The sequence below is a fragment of the Panthera onca genome, chromosome C1, assembly GCF_046562875.1.
Source record: "Panthera onca isolate mPanOnc1 chromosome C1, mPanOnc1 haplotype 2, whole genome shotgun sequence".
NCBI classification, from domain to species: domain Eukaryota; kingdom Metazoa; phylum Chordata; class Mammalia; order Carnivora; family Felidae; genus Panthera; species Panthera onca.
Window position 1 is genome coordinate 45,885,669 of NC_138346.1, and position 20,667 is coordinate 45,906,335.

At 35.7% G+C, this 20,667-nt stretch overlaps 1 protein-coding gene across 1 annotated transcript in view; it reads left to right on the forward strand.

Annotated features, from left to right (window-relative positions):
- The window catches only part of COL5A2 (collagen type V alpha 2 chain), a 146,761-nt gene that overhangs the window by 114,576 nt on the left and 11,518 nt on the right, over positions 1–20,667 (forward strand). The window contains exons 27-47 of the mRNA XM_078451101.2: positions 116–214; positions 323–376; positions 488–541; positions 1,924–1,977; positions 2,748–2,801; positions 5,107–5,151; positions 5,708–5,806; positions 6,817–6,924; positions 7,263–7,316; positions 9,518–9,571; positions 9,790–9,843; positions 10,263–10,316; positions 10,725–10,832; positions 10,950–11,003; positions 11,537–11,590; positions 12,328–12,489; positions 13,361–13,468; positions 15,056–15,163; positions 16,638–16,691; positions 18,577–18,684; positions 19,182–19,235. Of these exons, the coding sequence (XP_078307227.1) occupies positions 116–214; positions 323–376; positions 488–541; positions 1,924–1,977; positions 2,748–2,801; positions 5,107–5,151; positions 5,708–5,806; positions 6,817–6,924; positions 7,263–7,316; positions 9,518–9,571; positions 9,790–9,843; positions 10,263–10,316; positions 10,725–10,832; positions 10,950–11,003; positions 11,537–11,590; positions 12,328–12,489; positions 13,361–13,468; positions 15,056–15,163; positions 16,638–16,691; positions 18,577–18,684; positions 19,182–19,235 (1,593 nt within the window). The remainder of the gene's footprint in view (positions 1–115; positions 215–322; positions 377–487; positions 542–1,923; positions 1,978–2,747; positions 2,802–5,106; positions 5,152–5,707; positions 5,807–6,816; positions 6,925–7,262; positions 7,317–9,517; positions 9,572–9,789; positions 9,844–10,262; positions 10,317–10,724; positions 10,833–10,949; positions 11,004–11,536; positions 11,591–12,327; positions 12,490–13,360; positions 13,469–15,055; positions 15,164–16,637; positions 16,692–18,576; positions 18,685–19,181; positions 19,236–20,667) is intronic.

Sequence of the window (20,667 nt, forward strand, 5' to 3'; positions counted from 1 at the left end):
TTTAAAACTTATATAACTTTCAGAAGTAAGCAAAGAAAGGCAAGTGACAATTTGGGTGACCTGATATTCAGAGAGAATTTACGTAAAACTTACATTGCACCTGTCAATTTTGTAGGGTGCTCCGGGGGAGGATGGCCGGCCAGGTCCTCCAGGCTCCATAGGAATCAGAGGGCAGCCCGGGAGTATGGGTCTTCCAGGCCCCAAAGGTAGCAGTGTGAGTACAGTGCATATGTTTGCTATCTCATCATCATCCTCACCTGAAGTAGGCATGTTATGAGCAAACTGATTGAATTTTAAGGTAGTTTTCTATTCTTTCTTTTAGGGTGACCCTGGAAAACCTGGAGAAGCAGGAAATGCTGGTGTTCCTGGGCAGAGGGTAACTATACAAACATTTTCTGCCAAAAGGGAGGAAATATATATAAATATATATGAAATGACCCAAATGTCTCACGGCCTTACTTCACATATTATCTCTGTGTGATATTAGGGAGCTCCTGGAAAAGATGGTGAAGTTGGTCCTTCTGGTCCTGTGGGCCCCCCGGTATGTGATCTTTTAGCGAGAATTACATTCACATTGCACTTTTCGATGATGTTTAAGACTTTACTTATGAGTAAGTTTCAGGGCAAGTAATGAGAAAGTGCAAGATTGAAGAATTCTAATCTTTTCTTCTGACCCCTGTGCCAGCACCTTCTGCCTTTTTAAATGGAGCGATTGGACTTTTCATTTTAAACTTCTTTAAAATGCTGATGGCAAAAGCAGCCTCATTGTCCTTATGTGTCACAGTTAAGGAACATATCAACTGAACAGAATCATGTTTGACAAATACTTTGTTCTGTCTCTTATTGAAAAATATAAGTACTGAACTATACTTACCTTCTTCTGATAATGTCTCATATAAATTTGTCTAAGCTAGCTGATTTTTCTTGAGAGGGACTAAAAAAGAAAGTATTTTGTCCTTTGAGGTGCATCTGCATCCTAGGATTCTAAAATTAAATATTTATCAGAAATATTTTGGCATATTTATTTGTTTATGATGGGGCAATTTAAATATCTTTCTAAAATGTTAGCTTTGCTTTCTTCAGCTGCTCTAGTGTTGAAGGCTTGATTAATGGTTCTTCTAACACTGAGAACTAAATTGGAACAGAAATTAGAGCGTCCCTGTGAAAATTTTTGTAAGCCAAAGTGGTGTAAAGCAAAGAAGCAATTATTAATTTATGTGAAAAATTTCTTAAGATTCCCAGAATCCCAAAATAACGTCTTTTAGGCTTTTCTGGCATATCTTAGGACATATCTTAGGCTATATCTTGCTCTAACAGATGCGCAAAATAAATCCAGATAAAGCACAGATGCTCACAGACACAAATGACGCTGAGATGCTAAGTCTAGTTTCCCAGAAAGAGTTGGGTGTGCACTGCCTCTATAACAGCTCACTGCAAAACAAACTCTGAATGCCTTTTGCCTTTTTTTCATAAAAGCAAAAATTCTCTTCAGAGTCCTTTCAGTTAGCACAAAGAGCTACTAATACAGGTCTTTCATGAAAGCAAAGTGACAATGCCAACTTTGGAAAAGCAGGGGACACTTGTATTACCTTTCTATTAAATGTGTGAAAGTAATGAATTTTTCCATGTTCAATTTCTCCAGTTTCCTCAGAAGTTTGTGTTTGGTTCCAGACAATTTTGTTTGGATCAAAAAATAAACATATGTCCTCAGTCTCTTTTCTGGCTTTAGAAGACATTTTCTTACCAGCAGGGACCTCAAAGAATCTCATTAAACTATTTGTAATGCTAGTTTATAATCTGGCTAAAGTGAAAAGCATGTGATTGGAAAAAAAGCAAATATCAATACTTCCAGTGGGTCACATAAACAGGAAGCAGGTGTAAAGATCTGGCTCTCTTCATGATTTTCTTTCCTTTATGACTTAGGGTCTAGCTGGGGAGAGAGGAGAACAGGGACCCCCAGGACCCACTGGCTTTCAGGTATGTAATAATTCAGTTTTCCATGTATTCTACCATTAATTAAACTGATTTTTTTAAATATAAAAAGATATGGTCAAATGATGTGAAATTCCACAATTTTTTAAAAAGTCATCCCTCTTTTAGTAAATAAAGATTTGGATAAAACCCAACATTTTTGTTCAAAGGGAAGGAACAGATTTCCCCTGAAAAATGGATCAAAATCCAAAATTATTAACAAATTAAAATTTTTAGGTGTTCTTGATACCTCAAGAAGTTTTATTGAACTATTTTAAGGTTTATCTAGTTTTATTGACAAAATGTCTTAAAATTTTCGTTGAACAAATTTTCATGATTTATTTAAATATATGTGGTGTGGGAAATTGTTCATTATTTAATAGCATGGATAATCATAATTTGGCAAAGAAAACTTTTAGGAATGACTTTTAATATTATTATTATTATTATTATCATTATTATTATTCTAGCAGCCTAAAATATTGCTTTCTGACCCATAAAAACTGGGCCAATGTTAAGAATCTCCTGTTAGAGTCTTAGGTCTTTTTTTTTTTTTGCTAAGTGGTGTGCAAATGAAAATCTAAACCTAGAAGCTGACTGGCTGCTGCATTATCACAGAAGATAATGGTTTTCTCATTCTGTTTTGATTGTGTTTAAACAATATATTTTGCTTGAAAGTATAGTCATGGAGACTCCATGATATATAAAAGGTAACCTGTTAATGCTAGTGGCCTATTAAACTTTTACAAATCTACAATTTTTTTTTCTTTTTTTAGGGGCTTCCTGGTCCTCCAGGGCCTCCTGGGGAAGGTGGAAAGCCAGGTGATCAGGTAAGTTTTAAGGTAGTAGTAACAATAACAATACTAAAAATTGTAGGTTCATAATATCACTTATTATATTTGAGGTTCTGTTCTGGTTTGCCTTATCTCTCTTAATCCTCAAAGCAACCCTATATATCTAGGTATCCATATTATTATTATAACCATTTTTCAGATGAGGCAAATGAGGCACACAGATGTTATGTAACTTTCCCAAAGTGACCCAGCTGATATTATTTGAATCCTGGTAGTGTGCTTCCCAAGACTGTTCTTAATCCCTAAGTCTATGTCTTGTCATATCTACAGAGTTTTACCGGAGGCTTTATAAATGGTTATGAACAGATACTAACCATTTTATTTCTATTATTTTATTAAGACATCAGTTTAATCTATTTTTCTGTGAGTGATTCATTCATTCACTTAACCTTTCAACAAATATTTATCATCCCTGGCCCCCACCAGCTGAACAAAATGGACATGAGGTAGAGTTTCTGGGGAGGCACTGTGTGTATGGGTGTACCTAATTCAGACTTGGGGATTTAGGGAAAGTCTCCCAGACCAGGTAATATATTTTATGAGATCTGAAGGATGAGTGATGGTAAGGGAGGAGAAGGGAAGGTAATAAAATACTCCGGGAAATGGGAACAGCAGGTGCAAAGGTTTTGCTGATCAAATTAAGGCATTGAATAAATTTGGTAAGTCAGGAATGCAGAGTATAACTTGAGGTAGAGATGAGGCTGGTGGGTGATACAGGAGCCAGATTATAGAAAATCTGAATTTGAATATTATTTGCTCTTATTCTTCTAATGGAAGATGATGAAAGGCTTTTAAGTAGGGAGTAGTACGACTAGATTTGGGTTTTATGAAGACCACACCACATGAAGAATGATAGCGTTCTTCAGATTGGCGGCCCACCTGGTACAGTTTTTGTTTTGTTTCATGTTTTTAGAAAAAGGCAAAGTTTGTTTGAGGAATTGACATAAGAGGCAGGTCCCTAAGTCAGTAGTAGCAGTGACGTTCTAGTGTGGCTGCTACCAGCCTATGTGCTGGTGCTAAATGCACAGGAAATGCCAGCCCTCCATTTCAGAGGATGTGAAGTTACCATCCAAGGACAGTTTATGCTTCTTCATGTTTCACTTTGCCTGGCAAGGTCCTGGGCTGGGGATGGAAGGTGGACACTGATGCCTTATCTAAAGTTAAGACATATCCATATGCCCAAGAGAATTCTTCTAGCAGACAAATGAAAATTTCTCATGATGGAGGATTATGATGGAAGCAAGCATAACTGAATATATTGAGATTAACATTTGTGATTTTGTAAACATAGACGGTAGAGGTTTTAGTGACCATAGTTATCTGTCACCATCCAAACTGCCAGAAATATGCTACTTTGACAAAAAATACTCTATTCAAAATATTGCAGGGTGTAATGGTATAAATCAAGACACTATGAATAGTGCACTATCTACCACAAAATTGTAAGCAATATTATATTTAGTAATTGCAAGATGTACCATTAACTACATATCACTAAAAAATACCACATAAAGCTGATTAAACTATGAGATAAAATATTTTTCTTATGAGATAAAATATTATTGAAAGAACCCTCAGATTTGTTTATATTTAGATTTTCTTTTAAACCATATATCACTCATTAGCATACCTAAAAAAGAAAATGAAAGAAAAATAATTTGATTAAATTATCCTTAAAACTTCATTCAGAACCAACCCAACTTCTAAATTACTTTTCATCTCACTCTTTGACAACCATGATTTTCTACACAACATCTTTCCTTTGTCATTAGTTACTATTTTCAATCAAAGAAAAAAGTTTTGAACTTCATGACAAAATTTCCTTTAGTTAAGAACAAACTGAAACTTGTAATATATCATGACTGCACTAGTTTGAACCCACAGTTCCCAGTACATTGTCCATAGTGTATGGTCAAAAAATATTTATTAAATTGATTGGTTCTGTTTAAAAGATCAGTCTCTTTATTGCTTTTTATTTCAGTTTCATCTGTTAAAATTTGTTCATGTTAGGAAATAAAATTACTGTATATTTTGTTGTCTCTAAAAAAACCAATGCATTATATTTCTGAGATAATATTTTGCATGTTTCATTGCCCAAAATCAAATGTTCAAGTATAATAAACTTTTTTTAGAAAAATATTTCCATCTAATGTATGGGCTTAGTCAAAACTTCTAATATTAAATTAAAAGAAACTAGACATGTGATACGGAAAGATTTGTAATAAATACCTAAAATTTAGCTCAAAGCAATTCTTCCGGTTTTTAAAATTATATCTTATAGGGTGTTCCTGGAGATCCTGGAGCAGTTGGCCCATTAGGACCTAGAGTAAGTATTTTCTCCTTCGTCATTAACTTTGTTTCCATTGGCTTTAGTTTTAAAAAGCATCTTTCATCATAAACTGGGCTTTATTTTAAGCATGCAGTTTCTTTAACCTGATGAAAATCAATCTTATGAGAAAATCTTGTGCTGTGAAACTAGCATATCCTTATTCCAGGTTCATTTCTTAATACTAAATTAGAAAATTGAGCCCCGGGACTCCTGTGTGGCTCAGTCAGTTAAGCATCTGACTTCGGCGAAAGTCATGATCTTATGGTTTGTGAATTTGAGCCCCACCATCAGGCTCTGTGCTGACAGCTCGGTGCCTGGATCCTGCTTTGAATTCTGTCTTCATCTCTCTCTGCCCCTTCTCTGCTTGTGTTCAGCCTCTCTCTCTCAAAAATAAATACACATTAAAAAAATTTTTAAAGGAAAATTGAGCCTCAATAGTTGCTCATTTCTCAATTTTCCTCTAGTAGAAGCAGTTTTGCAGATTTCCAGAAACCTTTTTAACCTACTTTCAGATCAGTTGCTAAGACTGTCTGACATCCCAATGTTGCACTAGGGAGAACGCGGAAATCCAGGGGAAAGAGGAGAACCAGGAATAACCGGACTCCCTGGTGAGAAGGGAATGGCTGGAGGACATGGCCCTGATGGCCCAAAAGTAAGTATGGCCCTGACCAAATGTCCCAAGATTACTGTTCTGTAAACACATGACAGAACTAGAATGTGTTTCCCTTATGGTTCCAACATAATTTGATTATATGATTTTCCTCTTCAACAAATATTGAGTGAACATCTACTAGGCTTTTTCCTTGGCGCTAAAGAATCAGTTGAAAAGAAGCCTCTTTTCTGTGATGCGAATTATGGTCTAGTGCACATGGTAATACATTCTCATCTAGAAATCCATTCCTAATATTTGTTTGTGTAACTTTAACTAGTGACTTCCATTAATAAGCAGAAGCAATAAATAGAAAATTGCATAATTTATTAAGAGGTATTCCTAATTATGTGTTCCATTGTTTTTCTGTCTCAGGTTCCATAGTTCTGCTTACTAATCATATGCAAGGATGTTGTATTTTAATTATGAAAGTAGAATACATCATAAGGCAAAAATCAGTACTATTTGGTTTGGGTGCCATATTAAGATTGGTAGAAGACAAGAAGACAACTTCAGTGTAAACAATTAAAGAAGAATTTTTCATGTTCATATAACATTAGATCCTTTATCATCTTCAAGGTCCAGAGTGATTACATAGGATCTGCTTCAATTTAATCACTGAATTAGCTTGTAAGCAAGTTTAATATCATGGGTTCATTAGAGAGAGAGTGAAATACTCTCTAAATGTAATGTCTTCATTCTTTATTAGGATCCCCATGATGTTGTCAAAAAAAGAAAAAGAAAGGCAACCATTATTTTTATTTGAATCGATGCTCAATTTCCCCAAAGAAAAAACTTGAATATATAAACCAAAAATCAAAACAGCAAAATCTTTTTTTTTTATTTCAAAGTATCACTTCAGAGACAATTTTCACAAATGAAAAATGTAAGGCCTAAGTTGAACCATATGAAATTGCTGACATGCAACTATTTTGGGCCTACCAGAAGAGAAATTTAATGTGGCTGAATTTTAATATTATATTGATGAGATCACTTATTGTTGGTTTATTTAGGGCAGTCCAGGACCATCTGGGACCCCTGGAGATACAGGCCCACCAGGTCTTCAAGGTATGCCAGGAGAAAGAGGAATCGCAGGAACTCCTGGCCCCAAGGGTGACAGGGTAAGTCTTTTTTTTTTAGTTCATTCATTTAGACTTTCTACATTTCTACTGAAAATGATTTCCTGGGCAGGCTTTTACTTCTACCATCCTGAGTCACAAGTCAATCAGTCTTCCTTCGTTCCTTCCTTTTCTTTCTTTTTCTTTCTTTCTTTCTTTCTTTCTTTCTTTCTTTCTTTCTTTCTTTCTTTATGCAGAACGCAGAATGCCAGGCACTTTTCTAGGTTCAAGGGGATTTATCTATGAACAGGAGGGATAAGCCCCTGCCCTCATGAAGCATCCATGCAAATGAGAGAAAAAAGACAATTAAATGAATAATGGTGTTTTGTGTGTTTTCCCAGGGTGGCATAGGAGAGAAAGGTGCTGAAGGCACAGCTGGAAATGACGGAGCAAGAGTAAGTGAAATCTCTCCTTTCCCAGCTAAGCAAGGAATCAGTATTATCGTTATTATGTGAATTTGCCTGAACTCTCCAAAATAAAGTTCATTGTGTTTCTATAATAGTCAGGATTTGGAAAATGATGAATTTTGAGATTTGATGTTGAAAAATCATGGATACTCATTTTGCTTACTTTGAATTAGAGCAAGCCAAAAAGCAGTCATTGTTGAGGGAATGAAATAAAACACATTTTCCTGTGCATCTGAGACCAGTGCTTTAAGCAGGGGGGCCCTCTTTATCTTTTTCTATCATCTTTTTATTTCTCATGCAATGTTTATTTTTGTTAAAGTGTTGATCTAGTGAGCTGTTCTAGACCTCATTCCAGGGCAGGCACTTAAAGTTTTGCAGAGCAGCCAAGTTGAGATAAATATTTCCTGATATACTGTATATTTAAGGATTAGAAAATTACTGCCCAATGAATTAATTCTTTCATCAGTAAAGAGGATGAAGAAGTGAAATGTAGAGAAAGATGGTTGATACCAAGGCATTGTTTAATGTCATGTGAGAAATTGACCTTTAATAAGCTTTAGGTCCTCAAAAATAGAATGCATTTGCAATTCTCAGGACAGACTGAATATGATTTTTTAGACATTAATGACATGATTCTCTCATGTAGGATAGAGCTCAGACATTCAACAGTCCCTGGAGTAATTCCTGATATTTGATGACATGGTTTGCTATTAGTTGTCATGCTGTGCCCTGGCAAGAGCAGTTGTGTCATACAGAAAGAGCTCACATCGAACCATCATTAACATATTGATGCTGCACATTGAGCCACTGTTAATACATTGTTTACATTAGCTTTTAATAAAAAAAAGTAAAATACAAACAAGTTTTAGTCTTAGCGGTAATTAACCCTTTTTTCTTTTTCTAAATATCTACTTAAGTGTGACACGCTTAATTTAGGAATTATGAACACGAGATATTTCTTCCCTTTTAGTTAACTCTAATGTTTAACTTCATATTTCAAAAATGGTCTAGGTAAATCTGGCATATTGTTTGTATTTTATGTCATAGATGGTCTATAGTGCATAGTAAAGTAGTGCAGTACTGTTTGAAGGCATGTTGCATTGACTGTATTTTAAGGTGAATTCTGAAATACATATCTATTGTTTCTATGAACTAACTTTGAAAATGCAGTGTGATAGGAACAGGACTTAAGCAATGACTGGTTTATTTTTAGTAATGACAATACATTGCTTTAGGGAGGAAGCAGAGCAGACCATTTATTGTAATCTCATAGTAAAGGGGAAAAATTAATAACATGCTTTCTCTGCATGAAAAAAAATGTGAATTTAATGAAGTGATCCTCATATTTAATCCAATTCTTTAAGGAAATAGATTAGGGAGATTATTGAAAGATTATTGCTCCATTATAGATCTAGAGAACATGTGATCACAGTTTTCTTATGTCCTTATAAGAGCATAAAAACATGAAGTAATTTTTTGTTTTTTAAATTTCTTCCATAATACATACAAAAATTAAAAGACAAAAGAATATTTAGGCTGCATATGTAGAGGCAATGCACAAATATCAGATAGAAAACCCATTTTAGAAAAGCCTCCAATACAGTCAAGCAGTTTAAAGATTGTGACCACATACCAAGAAGACGTGGTTTGAACCCCCATGTGATAGCGCCCTAAGCTCTGAGCCTAAAGGACTCAGCCTCAGTGTGGCTGGGTAGTCACACTCCTTGTGATCTTAGGAGAGTGTAGAAAACTCAATGCTTTATCAGAATTTCACTTAAAAAAATAAAATAGAGTGATATTTTGTTTGTATAATTTAAGAATACAGTATCCTATACAAAAGAAGAAAAGTTTTGTTTTCAATCTATTCGCAAATTTCAATATTAAATAGGCTAAGAAACGTAGAAATATTGTGGAAAAATAACATTAATTTAGAGCTAATGTTTGAACACAGTATTGTATTATGTATGGATGAAAGAGATTAAGACACTTTGTGGAGAAAATTCCAGAAGTTGTTTTAGAGTAACTAGAAAAATCTTAACAATATACAGATTATATCACTTGTTATAGACAATGTTTTGCAAAGGCAACTAAAGCAATCACAAAATAATACCTTCTTTGAATGTTTGTATAATCGTGGGAAATTCCATTCATTCTTTTCCTCAACATACCTATGTTCTATTCATTAACAGGGTCTTCCAGGTCCCTTGGGCCCTCCAGGTCCTGCAGGTCCCACTGGAGAAAAGGTAGTATCATAAATTGGTATTTTGTGGACTCAGAATCCTGGAGTCTGGATGATAGATCTTTCTCATAATGTTTTCTCTTTCCTAATATGTAGTAGCTGGGCCAGATCATCTCAGAGTTCTCCCCCACTGTCTGCCCTACACACAGGGCTCAGCTTCCCCCAGGTGTATTATGTTTTGTTCCTGCTTTGGACAATAACCATCTGACATCTGCTTTCTAGGGTGAACCTGGCCCTCGAGGTTTAGTTGGGCCTCCCGGCTCCCGTGGCAATCCTGTAAGTGACAGTATTTTGATGTTCTTTAGAATGGGGTTAAGCAGAAAAACAATTCATCATTTTGTATTGATGTTTATATAAAACCTTGCTTGTTGGGTCAGGCTACTTAGAACTTCCTAGTTTTCAGTGTTTACAGGAGACTCAAAAACTTAACAGTCTGTAATTTTTATGCAATCTGTTAAACCCAACTAAGCAGTTCATTTACCAAATAATTAAGCTTTTTTGAGACTTCAGACATTGGAAATTTTGCTATATGGCCCTTATCTCTATCTCACCCTTAAAAGTCTTCCTTAAGAAATAAGTCTAATTCATCTACATGTACATTTCAAGATCCTACAAGTTTATATAATTATATTTTTAAATACTGTTCCCATTTAGAATAACGTGTGAAAACAACAATAATACTTCTCTTATCCTAGGGTTCTCGTGGTGAAAATGGCCCAACTGGGGCTGTTGGTTTTGCTGGACCTCAGGTATAATTTCCAAATATCTCTAATTTACAGTGGGCACTCCTCTTGCTATAGCAATAGATTTAATTAATCATCATTGTGATATGTACTGAAGATATATTAAAGATTCTGGGAAGTTTACAGGTTTCTGGGCAATATTCTCATTTTCAATACATTTTTTTCATGACTGGCACTAAAACGCACTATTTAAAATTCTATACTTATTTGTTTTAATAAAAATGTGGTGGGATAACTTATTTTTTCAGACTGTCTTCAAAGATCCCACGAGGACATTTTTCCTTCTGTGCTTTAATACCGATCACAAAGCACCATTTTACAATATAAGGTTAAGTGATATGTTAGTAATAATTACTGTGAAATAACTTGTCTACAAGTATTATAATCAGTTGCTTATTTATACAACTAATATAGGGTCCTGATGGGCAGCCTGGAGTAAAAGGTGAACCTGGAGAGCCAGGGCAGAAGGGAGATGCTGGCTCACCTGGACCACAAGGTCTAGCAGGATCCCCAGGCCCTCATGTAAGTTAAAAGAAAAATAAAAACCAAAAAGTTGAGTCAAGTACCCAATGTTTAGACTTTGTGTTTAGCCCATTTTGCTTTACTATAATGATCTTTTGTTTCTGTCTTTCTATATAGGGTCCTAATGGTGTTCCTGGACTAAAAGGTGGTCGAGGAACTCAGGGTCCACCTGTAAGTTGCTTTGAAGCTCTGGGAGTTACATGCAGCTAGTCACAGATACGTGGCACTTTGTGACCATATAAAAGTTCATCTGAAGCTGTAACAACAAATTTTTACTTGGATAACAAACTGTAATGGAAAGGGCACTTAAATGGAGATCGGGATTACAGTTAGTTTTATGATCTTGAAGACCCAGCCACCTCATATGTAACATAAATAATATATTACCTATTGAAGACGTAGGTAATGAATAACAGGGAATTGCTTTACAGAACTCTGTTATGCAAAATATTAATGTGATTCTAGTTCTAGTCTTGCGCACATTTGTATACGTTCAAGATAAATGAAAGGTAGAAAGAGAAAAATAGCATCTTTCCAACCGATTAATTCTGATCCATTCTTGTATAGGATACAAGAATAAATTTATTGTTTACAACAAGAAAGGGAATCTAAAGGCCTAAGTATCCCTGTGAAAAACTAGATCCCAGAAAGAATATGTAATTAATAGTTATTTTAAAATGTCTTATATGATATTATATTTCTAGGGTGCTACAGGGTTTCCTGGTTCTGCCGGCAGAGTTGGACCTCCAGGCCCTCCTGTAAGTCACTTCAGTAATTCAGATCATTAGTAGTGAAGCCATCACACACACACACACACACACACACACACACACACACACACACGATAACACACATATATGTACGCATTATATAGAAATATATATATATATATATATTGAGTTATTTTTCATTCTTTTATTTAATCTCTTAATGATTAACCCATGTAAACAACCCTTATCCTAAGAATTCATACATACTGGTATCTTGTCAAAGTAAATTCATCCTTAATCATCTTTAAATGAAAAGCTCATTTAAAAGTCCTTTTTTAGCCCCAATGTTTTACCATTATTCCATTTGGGTACTAAATACTAACAATATGGTGTGCTAATAATCATTTCCTTAAGTTAGGTGGCATCTCTGAAATTTAGTTAAATAAATGATATTCTTTCATTACAAGATTAGGCCAGATAGAATTAAATGTTATATATTTATTAATGGAGCAGAACCTTAAGAAGTTTGAAAAGTGAAGTTAATTTCAGCACACTTTTGGTATTGACTCAAAGGTAATTGTCTGCAAATAATTTAGATTTCATCCTGGGAAATGAATCTGCAGCTGTGTTTGGTTTAATTTTATTTAAATCCAGTGGATGACTGATTATCTAACAGGAAAAATGGACCCGAGAGGCCTTTGCATCAAGCATCAAGTCCTCTAATGTGTCTTCCACTTTGCCCCCCCCCCCCCCCCGACCCCGGGTTTCTTTCTGTCTTATACTAGGGAGCTCCAGGACCTGCAGGGCCCTTAGGGGAACCTGGGAAGGAGGGACCCCCAGGTCTTCGTGGAGACCCCGGCTCTCATGGGCGAGTGGGAGATCGAGGACCAGCAGGTCCCCCTGGTGGCCCAGGAGACAAAGGGGACCCAGGAGAAGATGGGCAACCTGTAAGTTTCGCATCTTTGTTCGAGGCCACCTCGAATAGAGATATTTACAATAGAAATCCATAATATACACTGCCACAAGGAAGCTGTTTATACATTAACCTGGGTCCTTTCATAAATCCTTATGCCCTATATGTTTTTAATTTACAATTCTCAGCTCTAGAAAAAAAGTGTAAGTATAAAATATAACAGTAATGGATGTGGTGTTCAAAAACCAAACAAGAAAACATTCTTTGTTAAATATCTGAGCTGGATAAAGTAAATTTTTAAAAAGTACATTATTTTAGGGGTACCTTGGTGGCTCAGTCGGTTAAGCATCCAACTCTTGGTTTCTGCTCGGGTCATGATATGGTTTGTGAGTTCGAGCCCTGCATAGGGCTCTGTGCTGGCAATGTGGAGCCTGCCTGGGATTCTGTCTCTCTCTGCCCCTCCCCCACGTGCTGTGCACTCACTCTGTCTGTCTCTCTGTGTCTCTCTCTCTCTCTCAAAAATAAATAAATAAACTTTTTAAAAGTACATTATTTTATTTAAATATCTATATGTCTCAACACTAATGTGTTTAGATAGGTCATTATTTATTTTATTTTTTAAAATTTTCTTTATCTTTTTAAAAAGAGGAAGAATATCTGCGTGAATAGCATCTCTTTTATTCCATTAATATTCACATCACTCTTCATGTTTCTTTGCAACTAATGAGCCATTTTCACCTTGAAACAATGTTAGAGGCTCTGTGTGAAGTATAAATTAGGACTACTCATGTATCATATGGTTTTATGAAACAGAGAATTTTTTTCTTCTACTGAAAAATTTATAAAGCCGTGATCTATTATGAAGTCCCAGAGAATTTCTAATTATAGTTTATCCTCACAATTAGGGTCCGGATGGTCCCCCTGGTCCAGCCGGAACTACTGGGCAAAGAGGAATTGTCGGAATGCCAGGGCAGCGTGGAGAGCGAGGCATGCCCGGCCTGCCAGGCCCAGCGGTGAGTGGTCGTGTTGGTCAATATTTTATCTGATTATATAATTTGTGAAGAGAGAATTTATCATTGTGAGTGTGTGCTTAGTAGATTCAAAGTCTTTTTTAGACACAAATTCTGACTATCTTAAAAACCTTTGACTTTGAATGTCAAATTCTTTACTTAAGTACCTTACAACAATTTTGAAAAATATATTTATTTAACCCTGGGACTAGAGAAGTAGACAAATAAGGATCTGGATTTTTGATGACTCTAAAGCTTTCTTCAAAGATTAAAAATATCCACGGAGCTAAAGAAGGGGGATAATCTCCTCTGGTGAGTAGGTAGCTGCTTTTTAAATAAACATGCCTGACAAAAACATTCATACTTCACAGTTCAGAGGGTAAGTTTTCATAAATCATCAAAGGGAAGAGTAGTTAAGCTAAAGTAATATTGGAGGTGAAAGTGGGGTGAGCTATAAAGATGGACTCTGAAAGTAATCTCCTTTTCCCTGGAGGGTGCTAAGAACTTCATATTCCCTGGGATGTGGATAGAAGTTTGACTCACTGTTAGCTTTGAAGAAATTAAATTTTACTGCTGAAAGTTTACATGCTTGTGGAAAAGAAATAATGTTTTTATATGGAATGTAGACAGGGAGATGTACTGCTGGGACCTTGGAACTGGGGGAATGTGGATAGAGGTCTGAATCCAGCAAACCAGGAGTTAGGGGATATTTTATTGTTTCAGAAGTAAGCCAAGGAGGGGCGCCTGGGTGGCTTAGTTGGTTAAGCTTCTGACTCTTGATTTCGGCTCAGGTCATGATCTCACAGTTGGTGAGATCAAGTCTGTGTTGGGCTCTGAGCTGACAGTATGGAGCCTGCTTGGGATTCTGTCTCTCTCTCTCTCTCTCTCTGCCCGCCACCCTACTCATGCACATATGTGCTCTCTCTCTCTAAAAAAAAAAAAAAAAAGAAAGAAAGAAAGAAAGAAAAAAGAAAAGAAAAAAGAAAAAAGTTGTCTGACTTTTGATTATGGCTCAGATCATGATCTCAGGTTGTGAGATCAAGCCCAGAGTCAGGCTGTATGCTGTGCATGGAGCCTGCTTAAGATTCTCTCTCTCCCTCTCCCTATGCCCCTCCACAGCTCGTTCCCTCTCTCTCTCTCCCTCAAAAAAAAAAAAAAAAAAAAAGAAGAAGAAGAAGTGAGCCAAACCCAGAAGTAAAATCTCCCCATAGTGAGATCAAAGTGCCAGGATACAGAAATAAAGTGAGTAAACAAAGTGGAAGTGAATGTGGATGAGCATGTCTCACCAGCAATGCAGATTCCTTTAGAGCAGCCAGAACTGACTATATAACACATTTGAATCCAAACCACACACCTGAACTGATGGCAAAGGATGCTTTTTAGTCACTGGGATATGTCAGAATGACTGTGATAATAAACGAGCATGCCTCTAAGGAGGTACTACAATGACGTGGATGTTGTGGGATAATGGACAATCATTGTGGAGAAGGAGGGACTGAAGTGCCATTTGAAAAAAAACACAGCCTTTTTGTGAACTGGCATTTTTACATTTATTCAGAAGCCATTGACATGTTTATACTTTGATTTCAGGGCACACCGGGAAAAGTAGGACCTACTGGTGCACCCGGAGATAAAGGTCCACCTGGACCTGTGGGACCCCCAGGCTCAAATGGCCCCGTAGGGGAACCTGGACCGGAAGTGAGTGCTGCAATGAAAATAACTCTCCTCTCCTTATCTGGGTGTCATGGGGACAGTTTTTTGTGTGTTTGTTTGTTTGTTTTAGAAATCATTTTAGAAATTTAGAAATTCATTGCACATGTGATGTGAAGGAAGTTTCTTAGTGTTGTTATTTGATGTCCTTTATTTCCCAGGAAAGTAGACTAAATGATGACAAAAACAGAAGGTAATAAGACTGGTACTTTGCACTGACCCTTCATCTAGTCTAGAGCCAAGTATTTTAGTTGATTTAGGCTGTTGCCAAATTATTTTGAAGGGGAAAGGACATGTCCATTAATCTTTTTCCTTGTTATTCCATTCTATAATGGCGTATTTGTCAAAATTGCCAAGTTCTGTGGTGATAGGATTAATATAACTATTGCAGCTTGCAAAAACAGAGAAGTAAGATAATTTTATTTAATTATCATTCTAAAGTAACATGATGCATGTCCTGATCCCTAAGTGTCATTTGAGAGGAAATCAATTTTTGAAAGGTGATTTGAGAAGTTATAGGTTGGAATCCCCTCTGTACAGTGCTTTAATGAGTCCATTCCTGGACAGTGTCTCATTGTCTTGAAAAAGTCAATGCCTTTCAGAGCAGTTTTTGGTCAAATGATAAAAACAGAGTTCTGAAAAAAAATAATAAAGAACATATATTTCACCAAGTTATTTAATGTCTAAACATAGTTGTTTTATTTTAAAACTCTAAGGGTATTGTTTGGATAAACTTAAGATATGAACGTAAGGAAAACCATTCACTGGTAATACAGACAAAACATAAAATGGCAAGAATGTAATTGTTGCCTATGTATTTCAAAGGATTTGAGGATCCCCCTTGCCCTGTTTTAAAATAAAAAATAGAAATCAAGAATTTAGATTAAGTGCAGGAGGCATGCCAGGAGTGTCTGGAGGGGGTGGGTGGTTCCTGCTGGTAGAGTTCCTCCCTCCATCTGGCACTCCCCCCTCTAGCCCCACTATTGAAGAAGATCATTAAGCCAACCTGAGCATAGATTAAGTGTTGTTCCACACAAGACACTGAAGGACCCAAATTTGTAGCAAATTCCATGGTAGTTTTAAAGTTCAGCTGCCATGGTAAATAACTGGGCATTCTTCATGCTTCAATATGGAATATGTGCACAGGGAAGGTCATAACATTACACTTTATAAGCACTGTATTGTAAGTGGAAAATGCAATGTCTTCAATAAAACTGTATTAAAGTTGGCCCAAAAAAGTAAGAATGTGTTAATAATTTTACAAGCAATTCCAAGTAATAGAAAAGCTGTCAGAAGACTTTCTTTGCCTAAAATTTCCATAAGTGCTAATTTATAGTTTATAGAAGAGAAGTGGAAAACATGCTGTAATTTTTCTGGCAATTGGAATTAGGTGGGTTATTATTATTTTTTTTTTTTTTTGCATTACTCAGTTAACTCATTTTTCAAATATGATTCTTTATAGGGTCCAGCTGGTAATGATGGCACTCCGGGACGGGATGGTGCTGTTGGAGAACGTGTAAGGGCATTTTCACTAATTAGAAAATCTGCAGTCATGTATTTTTAAAATTTTTGTAATACTAAAGAGTAAAATCTGCCTTTTCTTTCATAGCTTCGGGGCAGCCCTGATTTTTCTGATAGTAGCTACTTTTTTTAATGTCATAATTTAGATAGATCTTGTACATGAAATGAGATTTGAATATGCAGCAAAGTGAGATGGCATTTCTTATTAACTATGGGAAAGCAAATTGCTTTCATAGTTGGTGCAACATGAAGGTTCTGGATGAGGATACAGATAAAGTAGTCTAAATTGCAAACTCATTCACAAAAGTATGGAAGCAGAAATAGAGTTGTGTGACATCTAAATTTCTCTACTCATCTCCTAAAGTGAATGCCCCATGAGGAAATAAACCATGTGGCTACCTAAATATTTTTATATCTCATGATGTATTTGAAATCCCATGACTGCTGAATTGAAAATATCACCAACTTTATTTGAAGTTCCAATCCCTCCTCTAATGTCTATTATGACACAACGGCTCTTTTCATTCTGAGAGCTCATCGTGTAGCAGAATGGGCTCTGCAGTCAGACAGACCTCAAGTAGAATCTTAATTCCTTAAGTTACTGGCAATGAGGTCTTGAATAAATCTTTGGAACGTCAGTTTTCAAATGCTTTAAATATGATCAATGCCTATTCCACTGGACATTTGTGCTTTAAATAACATGTTTAGAGTATGGAGCTTTGAGGACTCTTGGAGTAAGCCCCTCCCCTCATCTACCATAAAGCCAGGGAATGCAAATTCTCTTGGCACCTGGGTTTTTCCCTTGGTCAGTACACATTATGCAGTGCAATAATCTTCAAAGATTTTTCTGATGCATTCCCTGGTTTAATTTCGATAGTCTGTGAAACCCTATGCACAATTTAAGTTGTCATCACATTTTATTTTAATTCTAAATTTAAATAGTTGCAAAAGGAGTAATTCCTGGTAAATTCTAAATGTGTATGTGCTTTCAGTATATTTTTTTCAAAATCTTGTATTTGCCGATTTAGCTTATTCAATGTATTATATGTCCATTCTCTAACCTAATGGCCAAGGTTTATCCTGGTTGCCAAACTAATCAGTCCAATAAGACTTAATTTCTGTCAGCAAAATAGGTCTGACTCCATTTTTCAAGTCAAATAATTATGATATAACATTGTTTATATAATAATAATAATCTCATCTCTGACTTTCTTAAGGAGACAATAAGATTTGGAGCCTTGTCATAGTTGGGTCACCTGGATAAAATAAGCAACATCCTCTTTCTTTCCAAATATCTCTGCTTTATTCTCAAGAGAACTATGAATTCTGGAAAAATCTTTAGTTTTGTGCCCTGAGGTGTTTACTCCTTGGGGGCATTGCATCATAAAAAGATTGCAGACAGATATTAATGTCTGTTTTTTCTTTTATAAAATGGGAGAGGAGTGATTATTAAAGAGGAAGTAGGGAAGGATGCTTCAGATCAGTTTTCTGAGATATCACTTATGGAGATGAAAATCTAGAAAGTGGTTTCCTTAAAATTTTCTCAGCTTTCACACTCTGGAAGGTCTCTGTTTACCCCAAGTTAATGGATACACTTGAAGACTGCTGGTGTAAGAAACACGTAAATTCGGGAGCTGACGCTGCTATGCTCCAGCAATCCTGACTATAGGAGGAGTAGGGTGAGAGTGAGGGGGGAGGACATCTGAAATTGGGGTTAACAAGTCAATGTAAGTAAAATATTTAAGTAAAGTATAAGTTGGATAATAAAAATGAGTTTTAAAAGAGGTATATATTTTATTTTCATGAATAGCATGAGCATATAGAATGCCATTATTTTAGAATAAATATCGAAAGAATAATGCCATGGATCTTCTCATCAGGGTGATCGTGGAGACCCTGGGCCTGCAGGTCTGCCAGGCTCTCAGGGTGCCCCTGGAACTCCTGGTCCTGTCGGTGCTCCAGGAGATGCAGGACAAAGAGGAGATCCGGTAAGGAGAGTCAATTTCATACTGACAGTTATAAATATCAGGAGGCCATATTGTGAGCGACAGGTATGCCTGCATACAATCATACACGTGCACTTGATTAAGCACTCTATACAAAGAATGACAGCCAATTATGATTTAATTTTTTAAATCTTAATGGAAAACATTTGGTTTCTAATAGATATTCAAAAATCCTGATGTTTTGAGTTTCAACATCTAAAAATGTTGTGATGTATAGGAAATGTAGTAAGTATGCATTGTGTTAAATTTAAGCAAGTAATGTCCTACCATAGTCGACTAAGGTGATCTTCATTCCGTGAAGTCAATTAATAAATGGACTAAGTAAGTGTCATTGTATACCTAAGGACATTAGCTTGATTTTAATCAATTAGCCATAAGAGTATACACATAGATATACAATTTACATATTTGTGAATCCTATATCTATATAGTATATGCATATTTTTTTACATACCAATTTTTGTGAAAATTTCTTCTAGGGTTCTCGGGGTCCTATAGGACCACCTGGTCGAACTGGAAAACGTGGTTTACTTGTAAGTTCTCTGTTTTTCTTTAAAAATAAAAGTCATCTCACACAAAATACACTGCCGAAGAAGCACAATTTAAGATTCATCAATGAAAATCAACGAGTTCTTCAAACTTTGGACAAAAATATTAATTTAATACTCAGGAATTTGTATTTGTTTCTATAATTCAAACACATGTCCTCTGAGTTTCACTGTTAATTCTTTCAGAGATCAATGAAGACTTTTAGAGTCACAGTTTTCTCCCAAAATAATAGGAATAATAGTGCCCTTTTCTCAGAGATTTTCTGAGAATCACATAGAAAATGGGTTTGAAATCTCTTTGTAAACTTGAAATGTGCTAGCCAAATATGTTTTAATTTCAGCTAGACTACCCTGCCCATGTTCTGATCTTTTTGCTATTTGCAGTTGCCTCCAGGTTAATGATTATTATATAAATGTTTTACAATGAATGAATCATGTCTGATGGGCAGTCTAATAGGCCATGTTCCTTTGACACTCATTATATGAATTAATCTCTATATCGATGAAGAAAAATTATAGACTAAATTCATGATCTGTTATTAACTCATATTTCTCAGCTTTGATTTGAGCCTGACTGGAAATTTCATAGTTACATAGCATGTCAAGTGAACGATTTTCTAACTAGTTACAAAAACAACGTGATTTCTTTTTCATGATTAAATGAATTTTAGCTAATAATTTAAGTAGGTATTTTCTGGTTTAGTTTATTTTCATTTTAAAAATTTTAGGGCATTCCCAAAATAAAAGAACCTCTCTAACATGAAAGCATTCAGGCTGATTTTAGTATTTAAATTTGTATTGTTATATAGAATATGTAAAAGTAACTGAGAACTAATTTTATTATAAAAAGATTCACATACTGTTTGACAATTAGGATGTACAAATTTAAAAAGGGGGGGGGGAGAGAACCAAAAAAAATAAGAACAAGAAATATTCAGAGAAAAATTAACCTGAGAGCCAGTCTATTTGATGATATTTTTCATTCTCTGAAGTCAGACTGACAGTTTGAATGGTCTTTAGGAAAACTAAAGAGAGCAGAAGCTGTTGCTATATAGTACGTGACCCTATGCTTCTTGGCCATTTACCATGAACCACTGGACCCCTGGAGCTGCTTCTATTTCCTAAGACTTAAAAAAACAAACAAACAAACAAACAAACAAAAACAACCAAATAAAAGGGCGGCCCAAGACTGATCAGACTGATCTGTTCATTCCCACCTCTTCTCTAGGCACAGCTTTTATCCCACAATAAGATGCTTATTATTGCTTTTTCTTTAGTTTCTCAGGATTGGGATTGATAGATTTGGGTACAGATATTGCAGATATAAGGATAACAAGTATTTCACTGTATTTTCTTTAGAGGAGAGTGGCTTAATGATAATATTCTTCTGACACTTGTTTGAACAAGACTGCCAATT